General features: G+C 38.7%; 1 protein-coding gene across 9 annotated transcripts in view; it reads right to left on the reverse strand.

The window, feature by feature from the left end:
* Positions 1–20,618, reverse strand: part of Cacna1e (calcium voltage-gated channel subunit alpha1 E) — a 485,327-nt gene that overhangs the window by 127,321 nt on the left and 337,388 nt on the right. For all 9 annotated transcript variants that reach the window (XM_087194394.1, XM_087194393.1, XM_087194398.1 and 6 more), the window contains exon 9: positions 18,074–18,177. In XM_087194394.1, the coding sequence (XP_087050520.1) occupies positions 18,074–18,177 (104 nt within the window). The remainder of the gene's footprint in view (positions 1–18,073; positions 18,178–20,618) is intronic.

Here is a 20,618-nt window from a genome sequence, read left to right on the forward strand (position 1 = left end):
AATCAAAAGAAATAGACTGGCAGAATGGGTCAACAAGCCAAATCCAACAATATGCTGCATACAAGAAACACAGTTCATTCAAAAAGAAACTCATAGACTGAGAGGTAAAGGGTGGAAAACAATACTCCATGTAACAGGAACCTGAAAAAAGCAGGAGTAGCTATCCTCTTTGCACATCAAGTTGATTTCAAACCAACACTGATTAAGAGAGACAAAGAAGGACACTACATCCTTGTAAAAGGAACAATCCAAGAGAAAGAGATGACAGTCATAAATATCTATGCACCAAACACTGGTGCACCCAACTATATAAAACAAATACTAATGGACATGAAAAATCATATAAGCACTAATACGATATTAGTGGGGGACCTCAATACCCCATTGTCACAAATAGATAGATCAACTAGACAAAAAACAAGCAATGAAATACTAGAACTCAATCAAACTCTTGAACAAATGAACTGAACAGATGTTTACAGAGTGTTTCACCCCACAAAATCAGAATACACATTCTTTTCAGCTGCACATAGGTTATTTTCTGAAAATAGACCACATACTCACTCATACAACATATTTAGGTAAATGCAAAGGAATTGAAGTTATCCCCTGTATGTTTTCAGACCATACTGGGATGAAATTGGAGATCAATAGCAAAAGAAACCACAAAAACTTCATAAACACATGGAAATTAAACAACACACCTCTGAATAACCAATGGGCCACAGAGAAAATTAAAGAAGAAATCAGACAGTTCCTTCAATTAAATGACAATGACAATACAACATATTGGAATCTATGGGACACAATGAAAGCAGTCTTATGAGGGAAATCCGTGGAAGTGAATACTCATATTAGGAAAACAGAGCAAGGTCAATTAAAAACCTGATGCTGAACCTCAAGCTTCTAGAAAAAGAAGAGCAGGACAAACCCACAGCCCATAGAAAGGAGGAAATTATAAAGATCAGGGCAGAAATCAATGCAATAGACGCTAAGAGAACAACAGAAAAAATCAATGAAGCTAAGAGTTGGTTCTTCAAAAGAATAAACAAAATTGACAAACCCTTAGCCAAATTTATCAGAAAAAGGAAAGAAAAGGCCCAAATCCATGCAATTAGGAATAAAAAGGATAAAATTACAACGGACCCAGCAGAAATCCAGAGGACCATTAATACCTTCTTTGAGAACCTATATGCCAATAATATGGAAAACACAGAATGGACAGATTCCTAGATTTGTATGAATTACCAAAGTTGAACAAAGAAGACCTAAAAAGTCTCAACAACCCAGTATCAATCAATGAAATTGAAAACGTCATTAAAAACTTATCAACTAAGAAAAGCCTGGGTCCTGATGGCTTCACTGCTGAATTCTACAAGACATTCAGAGAGGAACTACGGTCACTACTGTTTAAACTCTTCAATGAAATGGAAAGGGAAGTAATACTCCCAAATTCATTCCTGGAAGCAAGCATCACCTTGATGCCAAAACAGAGAAAGACCCAACCGAAAAAGAGAACTATAGGCCAATCTCACTAATGAACATGGATGCAAAAATGCTTAATAAGATACTGGCAAATAGAATGAAGATCATCAAGAAGATCATACACCTGACTAAGTGGGATTCATCCCAGGGATGCAGGGATGGTGTAACATATGCCAATCAATCAATGTAATACACTATATCAATAGAGCCAAGGACGAAAACCATATGATCATCTCAATAGATGCAGAAAAAGCATTTGACAAAATCCAACACACATTTATGATAAAAACCCTACACAAAATTGGAATGGATGGTCTCCACCTCAATCTGATAAAAGCCATCTATGAAAAACCAATATCATACTAAATGGTCAAAATGGAGCAGCCAATATCATACTGAATGGTCAAAAACTGAAATCCTTCACACTAAAATCAGGAACAAGACAAGGATGTCCACTATCACCACTCCTGTTCAATATGGTTTTGGAAACATTAGCCATAGCAATTAGACAAGAGAAAGAAATAAAAGGAATAAAGATAGGAAATGAAGAAGTCAAATTGTCATTATTTGCAGATGACATGATACTCTATATAGAAGACCCCAAGAACTCCAGCAAAAGTCTTCTAGACTTAATAATCAAATTCAGTAAAGTACCTGGATACAAGGTCAACACACAACAATCAATAGCTTTCCTTTACACGAACAACAGACTCACTGAGAGAGAAATAGGGCAAACAATTCCTTTCACATTAGCATTCAAAAAACTGAAATACTTAGGAATCAACCTAACAAAAGAAATCAAAGACCTCTTCTCTGAAAACTATAGCACTTTAAAAAAAGAGATTGAAGAGGATATCAGAAAATGGAAAGACATCCCCTGCTCCTGGGTAAGAAGGATCAACATAGTGAAAATGGCCATACTTCCAAAACTGCTATATAGATTCAATGCAATCCCAATTGAAATCCCAGCAGCATACTTCACAGACCTTGAGAAAACAATCCAAAAATTCACTTGGAACAAGAAGAGACCCAGAACAGCAATTCTAGGTAACAGAGACATGGCAGGGGGTATTACAACCCCCAATTTGAAACTATATTACAAAGCTACTGTGATAAAAACAGCATGGTACTGGCAAAGAAACAGACCTGAGGACCAGTGGAACAGATTAGCAGAAACAACTCTAGACACACTCAGCCACTTCATCTTTGACAAAGGAGCCAAACACCCTCACTGGAGGAAAGATAGCCTCTTTAATAAATGGTGCTGGAAAAACCGAGTTTCAACTTGCCAAAGACTAAAACTAGACCTGTATCTCTCACCAGGCACTAAACTAAAATAGAAATGGATTAAAGATCTAAATATTAAAACAGAAATGCTGAATCGGCTGGAACAGTGGTTAGGAAGAACTCTTGAAGGCATTGGTGTAGGAAAAGACTTTATGAACAAAACCTCAGTTGCCTGTGAAGTAGCACAAACAATCAACAAGTGGGATCTCTTCTTATTAAAAAGCTTCTGTGGGGCTGGGGATTTAGCTCAGTGGTTCCACTGCCTGCCTTGCAAGTGCAAGGACCCGAGTTCAATCCCCAGTATCAAATAAAAAACCAAAGATTGTTATTAGCCAGGGATTTAGCTCAGTGGTTTTGCTGCCTGCTGCGCAAGCGCAAGGACCGGAGTTCAATCCCCCGTACCAAAAACAAAACAAAACAAACAAAAAGCTTCTGCATAGCAAGAGAAACCACCAGCAGTGTGAAGAGAAAACCCACAAAGTGGGAAAAAATTTTCACCAGCAGTCCCTCTGACAAAGGTCTATTATCTCAAATCTATAAAGAACTTTGGGGCCAGGGATTTAGCTCAGTGGTTTCACCGCCTGCTACCCAAGTGCAAAGACCTGAGTTCGATCCCTGGTACCAAAAAAAAAAAAAGAATTAAAAAAAATCAGACCTCCCAAATTTAAAGACCCAATCCAAAAATGGGCATCTGAAATGAACAGATATTTCTCACACAAAGAAGTAGAAATAGCAAATAAACATATGAAAAACTGTTCAACATCCCTGGTCATTCAAGAGATGCAAATGAAAACAACACTGAGATTCCACCTCACCCCAGAAAGAATGGCTGCTATCATGAAATCAACCAATAACAAATGCTGGTGGGGCTGTGGGGAATGAGGAACCCTGCTCCACTGCTGGTGGGAGTGTAGACTGGTGCAAGCACTGTGGAAATCAGTACGGAGATACCTCAAAGAACTAGGACTGGAAGTCCCATTTGACCCAGCTATTCCCCTGCTGGGTATCTTCTCCAAAGAATTAAGAGAATCATACCACAGTGATATATGTGCACCCATGTTCATAGCAGCACAGTTTGTAATAGCTAAAACTTGGACACAGCCCAAATGCCCATCAACTGGAGACTGGATCAAGAAAATGTGATTTTTTAATAAAATGGAGTACTTCTCACCCATCAAAAATGAGTAATTAGTGACATTTATTGCTAAATGGATGCACATTGAGGTGATACTCTTAAATGAAATAAATATGACACACATGTGTAAATACCGAATAGTTTCTCTAGTGTGAAAACCTAAAAGTATAAATAAGGACTAAAAGGCTTAATAGATAATGTGAAATAGGAAGAAAAGGGCCAAAGGGGAAGGGGAATTGTGATGGGTAGGGAAAAAGAAAGAAGGGAATGGAACTAATATGAGAAAATGAAAAAATGGAAACAAAGTCTTTGTAAACAGGGAGGGATGGAGGGGTTGAAGGGAGGGCAGGGGGAGGGGGAAGAAATAAGAACCAAGAGAGTATGTAAAGGTGCGTATTTCCAATGATGAATGTCATTATACTGTATACCTAAAATGTACCAATAAAAGGATATACAGTTAAAAACAACAACAACAACAACAACCTGGGTTAGGGCCGGGGATTTAGCTCAGTGGTTCCACTGCCTGCCTCACAAACACAAGGTCCCGAGTTCGATCCAAGGTACCCCCCCCCCAAAAAAGAAAGAAACAACCTGGATGGATTTCAAGGAAGTTACACTAAGTAAAAAAAGCCAAATTAAAAAAGTTACATACAATATTCTATTTCTATAACATGTCTTAAATGACAAAATTAGAAAAATGGAAAACAATTAGTGATTGCTAGGGGTTCAGATGTTGGTGGTGGACAGTGAGTGGCACCATAAAGGGAAAACAGAAGTCTTATAATAAAACAGCTCCATGCTTTAATTGTTGTGATTAGTCACACAAATCTACACATAATGTAGTTGCATAAAGCTATATGCACAGAAAAATGAATGCATATAAAACTGACGAAAGCTAAATATGCTCTACAGATCATACCAACATAATTTTTGGTTCTACGCTATAGTTATAGTGTGTTACAATTGGATGAAACAGAAGCCACAAGAACTCCCTATACATTTTCAACTGTGTGTGATTGTGTAATTATTTCCAAAGAAGAAAAAGGTCAGAAATAAAGAAAGAAAGCCAGACAGATGCTCCACGTTGGTTACTTCAATAGCTCTTCTTTTGTTAATATTGTTTTGGGTCTCTATGATTCATTCAGCCTTTGGGGGTCTTGTCCCCTTCTGAAACTGTATTTTTTGTCCCCTATGATGTGATGAGTTCGAGATATCCTTTGGACCAATCCTGATATTCTAACTCTTAAAGAGTATTTCTAGAATCTCTTTCCCTGGCTGTTTTTCCTTTTTGCATGGCCTCCATCTAGGTACCCAGATCTGTTTGTTCCATTTTCTTGGTCATGTCTCATGGTGTCACATCTTTTCTCCTTCTGGTCTCAAAACACAGATATCGGCTGACCCTATCTACTTCTTCATTTTCATAAACCTCAAATCCTTGTCTGAAATTGAACACGTCCTCCTCCTAGAACAAGAGGTTTTTTTCCCCTTCCCAATCTTACTCATTTCAGCAAATGGAACCAAGTTTTCTAAGACATTCGCAACTGACTCCTGTGGTCATGTTCCAAAGGACCTTCCTTTAGCCACTACAGCCAGTCATCACTCACCACATCCTGTTTACCACCTACACTGTCACCACTGTTTTTCTCTTTACATCTCAGCCATCAGGGTGTGGGGGACTTATTTTCTGTCCAAAACTAGAAATTCATTACACTCTCCCTACTTATCAATCACCTTTCATTATTTTACCACCATTCCTAGTCTTCTACATCATCAGTCGAAAATCCAAAACTAATTTAAGCTTTGTCTTTTGGTCTTATTTTAAAACTTAATTGTATCTTTATACAAGTGCAAATTTATTTATTTCTTTTAATGGCTTACTGAGTTGTATCATACTTAGAAAGGCTTTTCCCTTTGAAAATTATTTAATTGTGCATTATATCTTTGAGCATTTTTATAATTTAATTTTTTTTAAAAAAATGTATGTAACTAGCTCTAGCTGCAATTCATTTTATTGTAAGACATAAGATGTGAATTCAATTCAATTTTAGAGCATTTATAGAGGCAGTTGCTATAATCCAGAACACAGTTCACAAAACCTTTCCAAGTGGAATCCGGAGGCCTTGAGGAGCAATCAGGTAAGAATAAGTTAGGAGAAAGTATCGAGATTAACAAAGGCTTCCATCTGGGAATGACTATGATAAAAGATAACAGCGAAATTCAACTGTGGAACAGTAGTATGTGGGCTTACTGGAAGAACAGGAGAATGATATAATAAATTCTGTTTGAGGTATCCCATGTTTGAGATGCCTAAGGACTAGATCAGTAAAGACTGGAGCTTAGTAACAGACAGGGAAATTAAATTCAGGATTGTTTCAGCAAAACCATCTTCTTAAACATTCTTTTATGTTATATTATTGTACGAGTAAAAATTAGCTTCTTCTCTGAGAAGCAGGTAAGAAAATGTGACTTTAAAATGGAAACACTCTTGAAATATTCTCAGAATAGTTCAGGAAGCTGCTGGGCTCCTTACTGGAATACATACTTTAGAGTTAGCACATTCATGCAAAACATGTACATATGTGAGAATAGCATACATGAAGATGTCAGAGCATTGAATCTACACTAAGTTGGAAAATGACTAAGGAGATATCAGGATTGTTTGAGCAATTCAAGAGACCAGGACTGTTTCTTATCTTGATTAAACAAAAGTTCCATGTATGAAAAACTCTCCAATTGAAATTGAAAACATTTTTATATTTGGCTGTTGACTTCATCATCAAAAGGCACCTGATGATACCTCAACTTAATTTCCAAGTTTCTCAATAAAAATAATAAATTCTTATAAAACTCTACCTTACTTTGATTATTTATCTTGATTATTCCAGTCACTGATTTCTCTATTCCTTTCCCTCCACACTTTGATCCTGCCTCTCAGATTTGATCTTTTTAGATTGATTGCTGGCTGCTGCCTCACATGACCTCACCTCTCCCCATCACCATGCATCTTCAGCAAGTGGTCCTCCTACCCTGGTCAAGCCCTCACAACAAACATATCCTGGACCTACCTCTGGTCCCCTGAATAGACAAATGAAAAATTAGACCCTGAGTTTTTGAGGAGGTATAAAAGAGAACTAGAGCCCTCACTCACCCACCCACCCAAAGCAACTGTATTATATTTCACATTCACAGTCTCACCCAAGTATCATCAACACAGGGGAATTCCGAGGTGTTGGCACTGATTATACTTCCTAACATACTGAGTCCTAAAGTGAGCAGTAATGCCATCTAAAATTTACGTTTATGTGCACCACAAACAACATAAGCTCCTTGGAGGTGGAGATTTTGTTGTTGTTGTTGTTACTGAGGATCGAACTCAGGACCTTTCGCTTTCGAGGCAGGTGGCGGAACCACTGAGCTAAATCCCTGTCCCCAGGGTGGGGATATTTTTAATCCTCAGCAACTAGAACAGTGTTTGGTACCTAGTAGCTGCTCAGTAAATATTTGTTGAATTAATAAATTCAAAAAAGCACTTTGTTGTTGTGCAGGAGCAGGTGTGGAAAACACATCTCTGTTTTGAGTACAAGCCAAGCATTTCTAGGGCCAAACAGTTTTTTGTGCATTAAGGGATACTGGACTGAGTCAGGAACCACATTTTTAGATTTAAGATAAAGGGCAAGCCTAGTTCATTTTGAGATGCAATCTTATTATTTATAAAATAACAATAATATACTTCTTAGGATCAGTGTGAAGATCAAATGAATATCATAAAACTAAATGAAAGGCTCTAAGCAGTGGTGATGAATTTATTGCACATGTGCTGCAGCTGGCTATTTGTAATTACTGAGGGGCCCGGGATTTAGCTCAGTGGTTCTGGCACCTGCCTTGCAAGTGCAAGGTCCTGAGTTCAATCCCCAGTACCAAAAAAAAAATGTAATTACTGAAAGCTCTAAAATGTTTGCTATCACTGCCCTAATATAATAAACAATAACTGTTTCAACTTTTTTGACTTCCAATAGCTTTGGATACCTACAATTCCCAATAGGATGCCAGTTTCAATTATCCTTTAAAATTATTATTATTAAAATATTTGCCAAATATGACATAAAAGGGTTAATATCCTTACCATGGTATATGAAAAAATAAATATGGTACTAGGAAAAGAGTCAAAAAGCATGAGATGAGCAGTAACTTCTAAGAAAAAAAATTTGTGATAGCCACGTATAGAAATGTTCAACCTGTGACAATTACTTCTTGTCTGTAATGCCCATAGGCTGTAACCAGGGACCTCCCTCCATGGAGAATTTCCTGTACCAGTGAGTGAGTGTCCTCCTGACTCAGGACACCAGCCTCTTTCTTGGTTCCCTGCAGTCCTGTTCTCCAGGACGTCATGAGGGGTACGGTACAAAAATAGGCCATTAGGATGTTAGGGTAGACACAATGATATGGAAAGGTATCCCAACAGGAGAAACAAAACCCATGAGGTGCCAGAGACATTCTTAACTCCAATTCAAGGAAGACGATGCACCCTGGAGCAGGCAGAAGAGCTCTGCTCCTCACTAACTCTACAGTCTTAAACTCTTTCAGCTTCCATTTCCTCATTTATAAAAATGGGGTTAGCAACAGCACCTGACTCTTGAGGCTATTATAAAAATTAATTGAAATACTATCTATAAAGTATTTAGCATAGTATCAGGTAGATGACAAGCTTTCAATAAATGTTAGCTCCTGTCTTTAGTATTATTATTAAATTCTATAACATAATTGCATAATGTTACTAGGGGTAATTGATTCAATAACAGACAGATACATAGTGCTACAGGAGCATATAGAGAAAGATTTGAATCCTAATTGCAAAATGTGAGTGGGGTACGGACCTGGAAAGATGTCATGAAAGAAATCAAGGTTGAAACAGGCTGTGAGAAATGAGCAGGGATTTAACAAAGAGAACTAAACAAGGAAAGAAAGCTCACTCCAGACCACATGAGCAGAGCCCAGAAAGGGAAGGGCATTTCTGAGGAACTTCAAATGGTGTACTGTCTAAACTGATGGCCCTGTGTGGGGCACAGGGGGATAGAGCATCTTTACTGTTTCTTGTAGGTTGCCATGGATGGTCAGCCCAACCAGGAGTATGAGAAAACATCTGAGATCATGCTAGTTGACCCAATGGAAGTACTCAGTAGGTAAGAGTAGCTCTTTGCCAGCTGCTAACATTAAATATTTCTTATCTCCTTGATACTTAACGATTAGCACTCATGGTATGATTTTATTTCCCCAATAATTCTAAATGGTATATACCAGCATCCTAAATCACAGTGGATAATTGAAAGTATAGAAAATGGAGTGACTTGCCTTATAAGCAGCTAGCAAGTGATGGAAGTAGGATTAAAACCTAGAACACTGTCTATAGAGTCTGTATTTTACTGCTATGTTATACTTGTCTCACACACACACACACACACACACACACACACCTGGAAAAGGGAGTCAGGGGACCAGGTTTTAACCAAGATCTGAACTAAGTAACTGAGAATTTAACTGAATAAGGCATTTCACCCTCTATTTGAGCATCCTCATTTGGAACTACAAAGCAATTACAAAGAGCCTCTTCTTCCTCAAAGAATTCTTATCACATTCCAACACACGGTTTTGATAACTGATACACTGAGCAGTGTCTTGAGGAAAGGCACATCTTTTAACTAACTCCCATAAGCTTCACAGGAGAGCCCTTGGTCACACAATTCACCCAACAATGCACCTTTCTAGTCAAAGTAGGAGCCAAGAACATTCCATCGTAGTCATTATAACCAGCTGTAACATGAAATCTCCTGTCTGCAGGACTGTCTTGGTTGTCACTAAAGGCCCCTTCACTTTCACCAAATTTTTCCATGCTAGATAGCAGACAATTTCCTTCCACAAAGGACATGTAAACTATATTAAGAATGTAGGTGTTTAGGACTGGTAGACCTCATTATAAACTCTGCACCTGCTGCTTAATAGTTTTGTTTGCTTAGACAAATTATCAAACCTTGCTGTCAGTTACTCTGTTTATCAAAGAAGACAGTAATTCCTTATAGGGTCATTGTGAGGATTAGATGTGGGTTATTGTGAGGAGATGATGTGTGTCATAGAATTTGGCACAATATTCAGTACATAGCATAGACTCAATAAATCACAGATTTAAAAAAATCAACCTGAAGCAAACTCTACTCTATTGCTGTGAACTAGCCCAAAGGCAGAAGGTAAGTAATGTTATCTTAAACTCAATAGGTCTACCACCTAACTTCTTTCCCCCCAAAAAACTGCTCTTCATTCTGTAATATTTCTCATCCACCTGGTGGCTCAATTCAGAAATCCAGAGGAGACCAATGGACTTTCCTCTTATTTTTACCCCAGTGCACACTCAGACCACAAGTCCTGCAGGTTCTATTCCACCAGAACCTTGCAGATCCATCCTATCCTCCCTTACCCCATCCTATTGGATTCACTGCTTCTCTGCTCTCATCTGAACAGTTGCTCCTAATATGCTCCCTGCTTCTAGTACTGCTTCTCTGTAGACTATGCCCTAGTGTGATCACTTTTAAGTGAAATCTAGATATCTCTGTAGCTCACAATTTTAGAACCTCCCATGAGTTTCTGGGATCAAGTTTAAACTCATTAGTTTGGCCCCAAAGCATTTGATGACAAGCCTTTGCCTCTAGCTTCACCCCATTTGGCTCTCCCACATAATTCGTTAGAGGTGTTCACAATTCTAGGACTTCTATCCCTCCTGATTCCCAACCTGCTGGAATGTCCTCCACCTTTCTTACAGCTAACCAATACTCATTCTCCAAAACTATACACAAACGTTGCCTTCGTCAGTTGGCCTTATCTGATCCTTCTAGTTTTTAAATGTCAACCCCATTGCTGTCTCTTTACCTAGGCTAGCAGCTCCTTGAGGATGGCAGCTCTCTGTCCTTATATGATGTGGTATCCCCAGCCCCTGACAGCAGGTGACACACAAGTGCTTAGTAACTACTGTCTGAGTAAATGACTGAAATTCTCTTGGTTGACTCCAGCGTTAGAATCTCAGCAGGACAATTACTATGATTCATTCACACTTATTTTAGCCAATCCGCTTGCACATCAACCTGTCTTGGGAGAATAAGACACATGTCAAACTAACAGCCGTCAACAACCTCAGAGATCTCAGCTGGACCACTGATCTGGGCAAAAATTATTTTCTTCTTAAGACCTGCAGCCATTCCTGCCTCAAGCCAGCCCCAGGATATACTCATGTACCACCTCCTAATGTGCAATGACAAGTAAAACTTTTCCCCAAATCTGTATGGTCAAGATGATATTCTTGGTGACACACAGCCTTTTTCTCATTGTGCCACCTTTGGTGCTAGTATCCCTGAGGGAGACCCCCCTGGTACACTAAAATAAGCATCAAACCAGGGGGTGAGAAATTATAACCTCTGGTCTCTCTTCTGTCATTAACTAGTAGGAAATTGTCTTCTTCCAACCTTCCTCTGCCCATCTCTAAATAAAATGCTCTATACCAAGTGCACAGAGTTGTCACGAGGAATAAATAAGATCTTGGAAATGAAGGTGCTTTGAAAACCACTGCATGCTTTACTTACATGAGACTACACATTGCTCCCCATGTTCATATGTAAGTCCTTGTCCTGACTGCCACAGTCCCCATTTGGAGACAGCTCACCTGCTTACCTAAGCCTACCTCTCTTCTGCCAGAAGCCCTGGGAACAGTGGGTGGAGACACTGGAATAGCTCAGGGTCATTTTCTGTTTGTGTGAGTCTCCTGCCCTGTAGCCCCTGACAGCACTTCAGGATGTGCTTATGCAGCCCTGGTTTGTTTCCATGGAGACAGGAAGCTCTGCTTCTCTTCAAGCCTAAACTAATGGTTTTCATCAAATCCTATTTCCTCTGAGACAAGTAAAAAACGCTACAATGCTTCCACATCCATAGCTCGTCTTTAAATATGAAGCAGGCAAGCACACCTCACAGCCTTCCACCAATGCCTGGGGCCCTGGTACAGGTGCTCCCGTCATTTTGACACTTTGTCCTCAGAGGGTCATGAGCACCTGCCCCTCCTACCCAGACTCTTGCCCTCGACTGCCCAATGGTAGGGGCCAGGTACGTACTCCCCTCCCCCATTTCTACTGCTGTCTCTCTGTTCTTAGAATAATCTCGCACACAACATTTAAATTGTTTGTAGGTCACAAGAAACCTGTTCCTTGGGCATAAAACTTTTAGAGCTATTTCCCCAGCAGACTCAAAGTACAAAACCCAACCAAAACCTCACTCCAAGAAGTAAGCTTACATCCTCTGCAGATGCATAAGAAAGCTGACCAGGCAGCAAAGAGAGCCCACAGCCCCTCTTGTACACAGGACCAGCTGCTGCTGAGCCCTCTGCAGACACCAGTGCAAATCCCCCAAATGCTAGAAGGAGGTGTGGAGTATCAGGACGTGAAAAATAAACCAGGACAGAAATATTTTGGTCCCAGCCTGTAAGGCCCCAACTGATAACACTCCTTTAAATGTCAAAATTTATTCACACCAGCTGTTCCCAGCTGCTATTGCTATTTCCTGGGCTTCTCCAAAAGTGCTAAGGAGGCATCTGCCATACCATTTTCCTGGCTCCTCTTACTCTGATGAGGCTGTGTCCACGTAGAGGAGCTGATGGCCTCACTGCTGGCTCAAGCCAAACATCCACAGACTGCTATGCAGATGACAGCCACCTGGACTACCTGGTAGAAGACGTGTATGTCACTATTATTAAAGGGCATAGACAGCTTAAGAGAGCTAAAGGCTACTCTATGCCAGGCCCAGGGCTAAGCTTTTACCTGCAGATACAAAAACAAAGAAGGAAGCTCTGAGTAACCTCTCTAAATGCACAATGCAAATAAGTGGCTGCTCATTAATAAGAGGGTTAACTTCTCATCCATGGATGTCAGGCTAAAGACCTTATTTCTTCCAATGCACCACCCTTTCTCATCTGGAAAAGGATGTAGGAAAATGAAATGATGCAACTCCAAACCAGAGAGCATCCACGTGGTCAGACACACAGCACTGTCTGGTGGAGCTGTGCTCTGTCCCATTTCTAGCTTGGTTAAGACATGCCTTGAACCCAAATTGGAGTCTTATCTAAAACACCAATAACTTTTTGCTGGCACTGCATCTATTTTTCTCTCTCCTTAAATAGTAAGAATCTGTCTTGAATTTTCTACACTAAAATATGGACACACTTAGGAAATAAGTAAGGATAAAGAACATCAGACTAAGATCACACATACTAGAGAGAATGCCCTCGGTAGACGTACAAGAAGAAAGAGGACTCTGGTCAGGCCTCTCCTGTGGGCAGGCACTAAGGAAGTATGTTTGAGTTGTAGGTACAGTCCGGGTGGAAAGTTATCTGGTGCAGTACTTGGGCATAACAAAGGATGTTAACAAATGCTTACAGAGTAAGCACACACAGAAGAAATCCCATTGTGTCTTAAGACCCTCCACTCAAGATATGCACTACTAAGAACTCCTTCACAATGTCTCCCATTTCTCCTTTATAACCATTTCACAAATTATCACCACAGGCTCTTAGAGCCAATGGTTGGACTAATATGGTTGTTGATCCTCATGAATCTGGTCTCTCCTAGTGGCAACCCCTCCCCCCACTGACACCAGATGAATGTTCTTAAATACTCCTCCATCTTATACTTTGTGCGTATAATATTTCTACTTAAAGATTTTAATTTCTATTTTTCTCAAAGTAATAGATATAGAGTTTTAAAAGTCAAATAATTTTGAAAGACATATAATGAAAAAAACATACCAGCCTTCTGCTCACCTTTCACAACCCTTGAATCTCACACCCCAGAGGTAACCCTTATACCCTTTTATTTGGTATTCATTTCCAAATCTCTAAATATTATGGTGAAAACACTCTTGCTTTATATTTCAATTTTAGATGCTGTTTAAACACTTTCTTACTATGGAATCTAAGATTTTTGGCTTTAACACCCATGTCTCTCCCCATATTCAGTCTCCCCTCTCCTATCAAGGTAATTGCAGGACCCTAAGTACCCTAAGAAGGATAGCTTAAACTTCAGCATTGACAATGGAAACCTGCCTGATAGCTTAGCCACACAGAGGACATGCTATGCTTGTTCTTTTTTTAATGGTAACATTTCTATATTTTTTGGAAACGAATGCTTAGGGAAGGTGTGTACAAATACTTGTATGCGTCATATATATAGTTTTAACAAAATCATAAAACTTTTATGAATACAACACATCAGGGAATATAACGGTTTCACTTTTTTTCTTAAAGACAGCAGTTTTAGAGCCCTCTATGATCCTATTCAAATCTGATCTCCATACCTTGTAGGGCACTGACTTCCCTTCACCATTATCCTCGGAATCATTTGCTTTGCCTGTCTTCTCTATTGAATTTCTTCTTTCCCTGAGTATCATGTCTTTCTTTCTTAATTACTGCCTTATTTTTAGTGACTTACATTCTCCAGTAACTTCTTCAGAAACGGTATCTGAAAATATTGCTATTCTATTCCCATGAATATTGGTACTTTGACTGGATATATAATTTGATCATGAAAATTATTATCCTGCAGAAGGTTTTAGGAAGTTCTATATGGGTTTATAACTTTCAGTGTTGCCATTGATGCCATCCTGATTATGGGTAGGTAAACTTTACCACCTTCCCAACTGCTAGAAGCTTTCAGACTAGTCTCTACTCTGATGTTCTAAATTTCATGATAATGTGCTTTGGTGTGGTCTCTAGTTGTGCTGAGTGCTCTGTGGGTATTTTCTTTTCTCTTTTCTTTTTTCTGAAGTACTGGAGATTACATCAAGGGTCTTTGCACTGAGCTACATGTCCAGCCCCTCTTTATTTTGAGACAGAGTCTCACTACATTGCCCAGGCTGAGCTCAAACATGTGATCCTCACACTTTAGCCTCCCAAGGTGCTGGGATTACAGCGGTACATCACCATGCCTGACATCAGTGGGCATTGTTATGATTAATCTACTAATTCACCTTCTATCAACCTACTACACAAACTGTCCTTACAATATATTCAATGTATACTTTTTATTTGAATGTAGTTTTATCAACTACTTGTGTTCTGTGCCCATGTATTTTTATTTATGTAAATCACATTGTATCACATTATTTCTTTGTTTTCACTAAATTCTGTTCTTAAAATATCCTGTGTTTTATGTGTACATGATATCTGTTGCTGTTAACTCCTACATCGTACGCCATGGTGTGCATGCAGCATTTTACCTGTCTAGATCTCCCTGTTATGGGCACACAGGTTGCCTCCAGCTCCCTACTGCCAAGAAACAATGCTGCAAAGAACACCCTTGCACATGTCTCAACAGATCTCTTCATCTGGCAACCTGAGTCCTTTGGTTCTGGGAACATTTCTTACATTTTTCTTTGTTAATTTCTTCTTTCCCATTTTACTGTTCTGTTTCTGGAACTCCCATCATATTTAAATGTTGCATCAATCCTATTCTTTTTGTTTCGACTTTTTAAGTTATTTTCTCAGCTTTACTTTTGGCCATTTACTATTTTTACTGTTATCACATTTTTATTTCAATTCACTTTTTTATTAATTTGTAAATAATTTTAATTAAAAAAATAATTTATTGTAATTTAAAAAATAATTACATTTATATTAATTTCCAACAGCTCTTAACTTCAAAATATATAGTAACCCATTATTTTATATACTAAATTATTTCTCTTCTGTTAATATCAAATACAGTTTGTAAAAGTTGTCTTTTACTCTCTGCATAGTTTTATATTCCCTTAAGTTCCTTTTTTCTATTTTTATCGTTTTTGCCTTTTCTTTTCAATATTCCCCTCAACTGCTGACTATCACTAGGTGTGTGTTAAGATTTAAAAGCAAGACATAAAAAGCTTAATAGAAATTCTGTATGCATGATTGGGGCTTGTGCAGTAGTGAGTTTAGTGACTGCCCCCCCAAAAGAATGTTCATGTCTCATTTTCCAGAACTCCTAAATGTTATTTTATTTGGAAAAAGGTCTTTGCAAGACAACTAAGTTAAAATTATTCAGATGAAGAGATCATCCTGGTTTATGCAATGATCCTAAATCCAATAACAAATGTCCTTATAAGAGTGAGGCAGAGGGAGACTTCACAGACACAGGAGAGGAAGAAGTAATGTGACCATAGAAGGCAGAGATTGGAATAACGTAGCTATAAGCCAAGGAATGCCTGAGGTGCCCAGGAACTGGAAGAGAAAAATGAATAAATTCTCCCGTTGAGTCCATGTAAGGAGCACAGGCCTGCCGCATTTTGGACCTGTAGTCTCCAGAACTGTGAAAGATTAAAATTCCACTGTTTGAGGGGTTTTTTTGGGTACCAGGGATTGAACTCGGAACCTTGTGTTTACAAGTCAGGTGGCAGACTCACAGAGCTAAATCGCGGGTCCAAAATTCCATTGTTTTTAAATTGCTTACTTTGCACCAATTTGTTGCAGCAGACATAGGAAACTAACACATTGAACCTTGCAGGAGGTAATGGGGTTGTTTCTCTGTTTTCTCAGACCTGTTTCTCTGGTTTCCCCCAAATAACAGCACTGATAGATCTATTCTCAAGACATTTTCCTCACAGAAGAATCCTCTAAACTCCTACTGGATTGCTGCATTTGTAAGAAAGCAGAAGTGGGATGCAGTATTAACAGTTTGTGGACTGTCATTAAACCCTCCCATTTCCATTATAACCTGTCAACCTCACCCTAAATGAACCTAATGTGACCATTCCAAACTTCCCTGATTCAATCATCTGCAGAGAGTAGGTCTCCTAACTGGTAAGGAGTTGAATGGGGCAGAAAATTGTCACCATTGTCTGGAGATTGAGACGTAAGGCAAAGCAGGGTATAAGGACTTTCAGCTAATGTTATTTGTAGCACCATGCATACTCATTCCTGCTCTCAGGGGTCCTTAAATTCTCTCATTTTTGAGTCTTTCTCATGCTCTGTAGGGCAATCAGCTTGCTTTCTAAACTGGCATTCCTTGTAATTGTCATTCACTATAGGCAGTTCAACCTCAGCTTTCCAGCTACTATATCAACCACTATTTGCTTTCAATCTTCAAAAATTTGTTCACATCTCTCATCTGTTGTCATTCTTCTTGTTCTCTTGCCCTTGTGTCCTTCTTAAAATTTTTTTCCTGTATTAAGCAGATTTTCAAGAAATGACCAACTGGAGTCAGTCTGCCATGCTTATACATAAAGTATCACCTTGTAACTTGTCATTTGAAGAACTTATGCCATTCTGACAAACTATTAAGTTCAGTTTTGCTTAGTAAAATGTAAGATCCTTTAAAATATTTTCTGGTTTTAGCCATCCTAAGATGCTCCATTATAGTCTCTTCATATTCTATAACATGTCCCATTCCTTCATCTTTGTTTATGGTAGAGTATTACCATTCCTGGAATGTTCATTCCTATGTATTCTCTTTTACCCTAATGCACAGTTTATATCTTGAGCAAAATCCCAATCTTTCATAAAACCAAACCTGATGACTTCAGACTATATAGATTTGTCCCTTCCCCTAAATAAATTACTATATCTGATATTTCTAGGTTTAAAAATTTCCAATTCCTGTTTCAAGTACATCGTCTTTTTGACAAAATACATTTCTTAAGGGGAGCATGGACCATACCTTTAAGTTTGTGTGTTCTTTACAAGCACCATGATACTGGCCAATGAGTACTTAAAATTGATGTAATAAAATTCAAGTCACAAATATGGGATTTGATGTCCAATACACTATAGAGTAAGACTCTTTTGAGAATAAAACCTGGATCCTATTCAAGTTTATATTCTTAACAAGCAGCATAGTGTTGACAGAAAGTTACTGAGTGGCAAGATGGATGGATAAGTGAACTCTTGGGTTCCACGTTCAGTATTGAGCCTGATGCAAAGATTTTTTTAACTCCTTAGAATTATTAAGATGATTAAAGCAATAGTTCACTATCACCTTTCTAGCATCTATAACAGCATTGGCACAAGGGGACTGCTCAGTAAGTATCTTCTAAACAAAGGTTAAATGAGTGCATCTGTCTTGAGTTGGGAGGCATTAATTTCCAGCTGGTAAAAAAGAGAAACATCTGGCTTACCCAGAAAGCACTCCGAGGACTAGGTTCAAAACAAAGAAGGATCCAATGATGATCAAGGGGATGAAGTACAGCCAATTCCAGGTGGCTCCTAAGGCATCATTGGTCTGAAAGAAAGAAAAATGGTTCCTTAGTACTTAAAAAGCCATATATTTCTTCACACACAGGATGTAACAGATACAGTGAAATACAGTTACTGCATTACATTACTGCACCCCATCCCAACTTGCTTTTACTGTGGGTTAACTCATATTCTGCTATGAGCACAGTGAAGACATTGCATCAGTTTCTCCATAATATCTTGAGTGGAAAAAATCTAATACTCTCACTTAATGGATGAGAAAACTTGAGGCAGAAAAGTCAAACACTTTTCCAAGACCATGCAAACACTAATCAGTTTTATAATAGTGCTTGGTGATGTGGATTCTACGCCTTGGGACACTAAATTGGACAAATTCTCAAAAGTACAAAGGCAGACTGTGCCCATGACACTATCTTGAGGATACTAGCAAGGCCCATGATAAGGAGGGCTGCTTGGAAAATATTAAAGTTATCCACACCTTTTGCAGTTCGTGACCTGAGGTCTGAGTTTCTTTCTTCCATCACCATACAAAGCTGGCTCAGGCCTGGCCCAGCAAGGGTCTGGACAGAATAAGGAATAAATCTGCATTTGAAAAGTGATCACTTGATCTGTCTCTCTCTAATGTTAACACATAGTGAAGTGAAAAGTGGATAGAAAGCATATTCTGGTTCCTGGTACTTCAAGATGGGTGCAAAGATTGAATCACTGGAGACTGAGGAAAGATTATACTATACAACTTGCCTGAAGCAGAAACCCTTGGCAAGATGTCTTATTAGATCCTCAAAAGAGAGCATGGGAGCATGATGAAAGTTCTAACACATGTGCCTTTCAACTAAGGGTTCTTTTCAAGCTCTGCCTTGATTCTCTCTCCCTAAGACTTTTCAAATGGTTTTCCTGAACTGAAATCACTCCCAACTCCACCCCATCCTTCACACACAAACTTTAATAGCCACTTGAAACTTAAAACAAATATTTCAGCCCCAATTCAGCAGAGAATCAAGGCCATGAAGGTCAGATGTCATGCCTAAAACTCACATGATGGCTTAGTACAAGTAAGGCCAGAACTCAGAATTGCTATGGTAAAATGTTTCTCCGTTTCTTCAGTTTATCTTTTTGTCCCACTTGTTACTAAGCTTTGAAAAAATATTTTGATTCATGTCCTCATGCTTCCTGGACTTCTACGATACTTTTTTTTCTTCCAAATTATCTCATTTTCTCTCTGCTTCTCATTTAAATATGTCAGTTCACGGAATACAGTTACCCATTGATCATGACAGCTATCACTGAACAGTAGAGTTTTCTATGCAGAATAGCTTGTCAGGTAAGCTTTCAGCAAATTTGTGTTTTTTGTCTTGCCCCTGTACTTCTCAGAGAGAGAGGATTACAACTGATGCAGATTCAAAATTAAAAATAAACAAATGATAAAACATTTTCTGGCCTGGATGGGACAAAGGCAAAGCCCTACCAATTTCAGTGTCCATGATACAGCTCTCTGGTTCTATCAGGCCTGGACAGTTAAATGCAAACTGGGAAGACATGAGCAAGACCTCAAAGACAACAATTCTTGATTATGAGAAGGAAGATGTGGAAGAATTGGGTGTGAAGAGGCACATGTGGCTATAATGGACATAGGACATTCTAATAGTGGGGACATGGGCTTGGACATAGAGGCAAACTGAATGATCCCTATGTAGCTATTTTAATCTTTATTCATGACAACAAATCAAGCATTCTGCAAAGATGGGTTAGCTCCAAAGGTTCACCAGTGGGTTTCAAATTAACAAGTGTCATCAATTTTCTGGCCTGGCTGATCCTCTTATTCTTTGGCAGCAAAGACTGTGTCCACTTCTTATACTAGGCTGAGATTCAGTTGCCCGTAAACATGAAATCATATCGGCAATGGCAATGGTGCAATGATGACCTCTAAAGTATCTCTGGTCTCACAAATAACTGAGCTGTTACGGTTTGAGGATAGCTCAGAGCAATATCACATGGATGGCTCTGCAAGGGATTTTGTAAAGTGAATATGTTCAGAATTATGTTCTTTTCCTTTCTATGACCTATAAGATATGAGTATGTTGTGTGGAAAAATGGGCTTCAATAACTGGAAGAACATGAAAAATATACCAATGTGCTTCTCAAGCCTGTGAGAAAACGTGTGTTTGGGGAGGCATTTTTTACTTTGTTTATGTCATTTCTTAAATATCCTAATTGAGGAATCCTCTTTTTCAAAGAAAGTCCATTAATACATCAGGGAATACATCCTGTGAAACAGAAATAAAAGGGTTCCCATCATTGACTAGAAGGCTGGAATGTATTTCCCAACTCTTTTATACATACTGATCTGAACAGTCTTTTTTAGTCCATGTTTTATGAGAATATTTTGTGTTTGCTTTAACTTATATTAAGAATGGAACCTTAACTGTCTGCTTCCTTTTATTTATGCAGTCAAATGCTCTAATCCTG

The sequence above is a fragment of the Heterocephalus glaber genome, unplaced genomic scaffold, assembly GCF_053883595.1.
Source record: "Heterocephalus glaber isolate CG9 unplaced genomic scaffold, H.glaber_assembly_v1.0 deba00001600, whole genome shotgun sequence".
Classification (NCBI taxonomy): Eukaryota; Metazoa; Chordata; class Mammalia; order Rodentia; family Bathyergidae; genus Heterocephalus; species Heterocephalus glaber.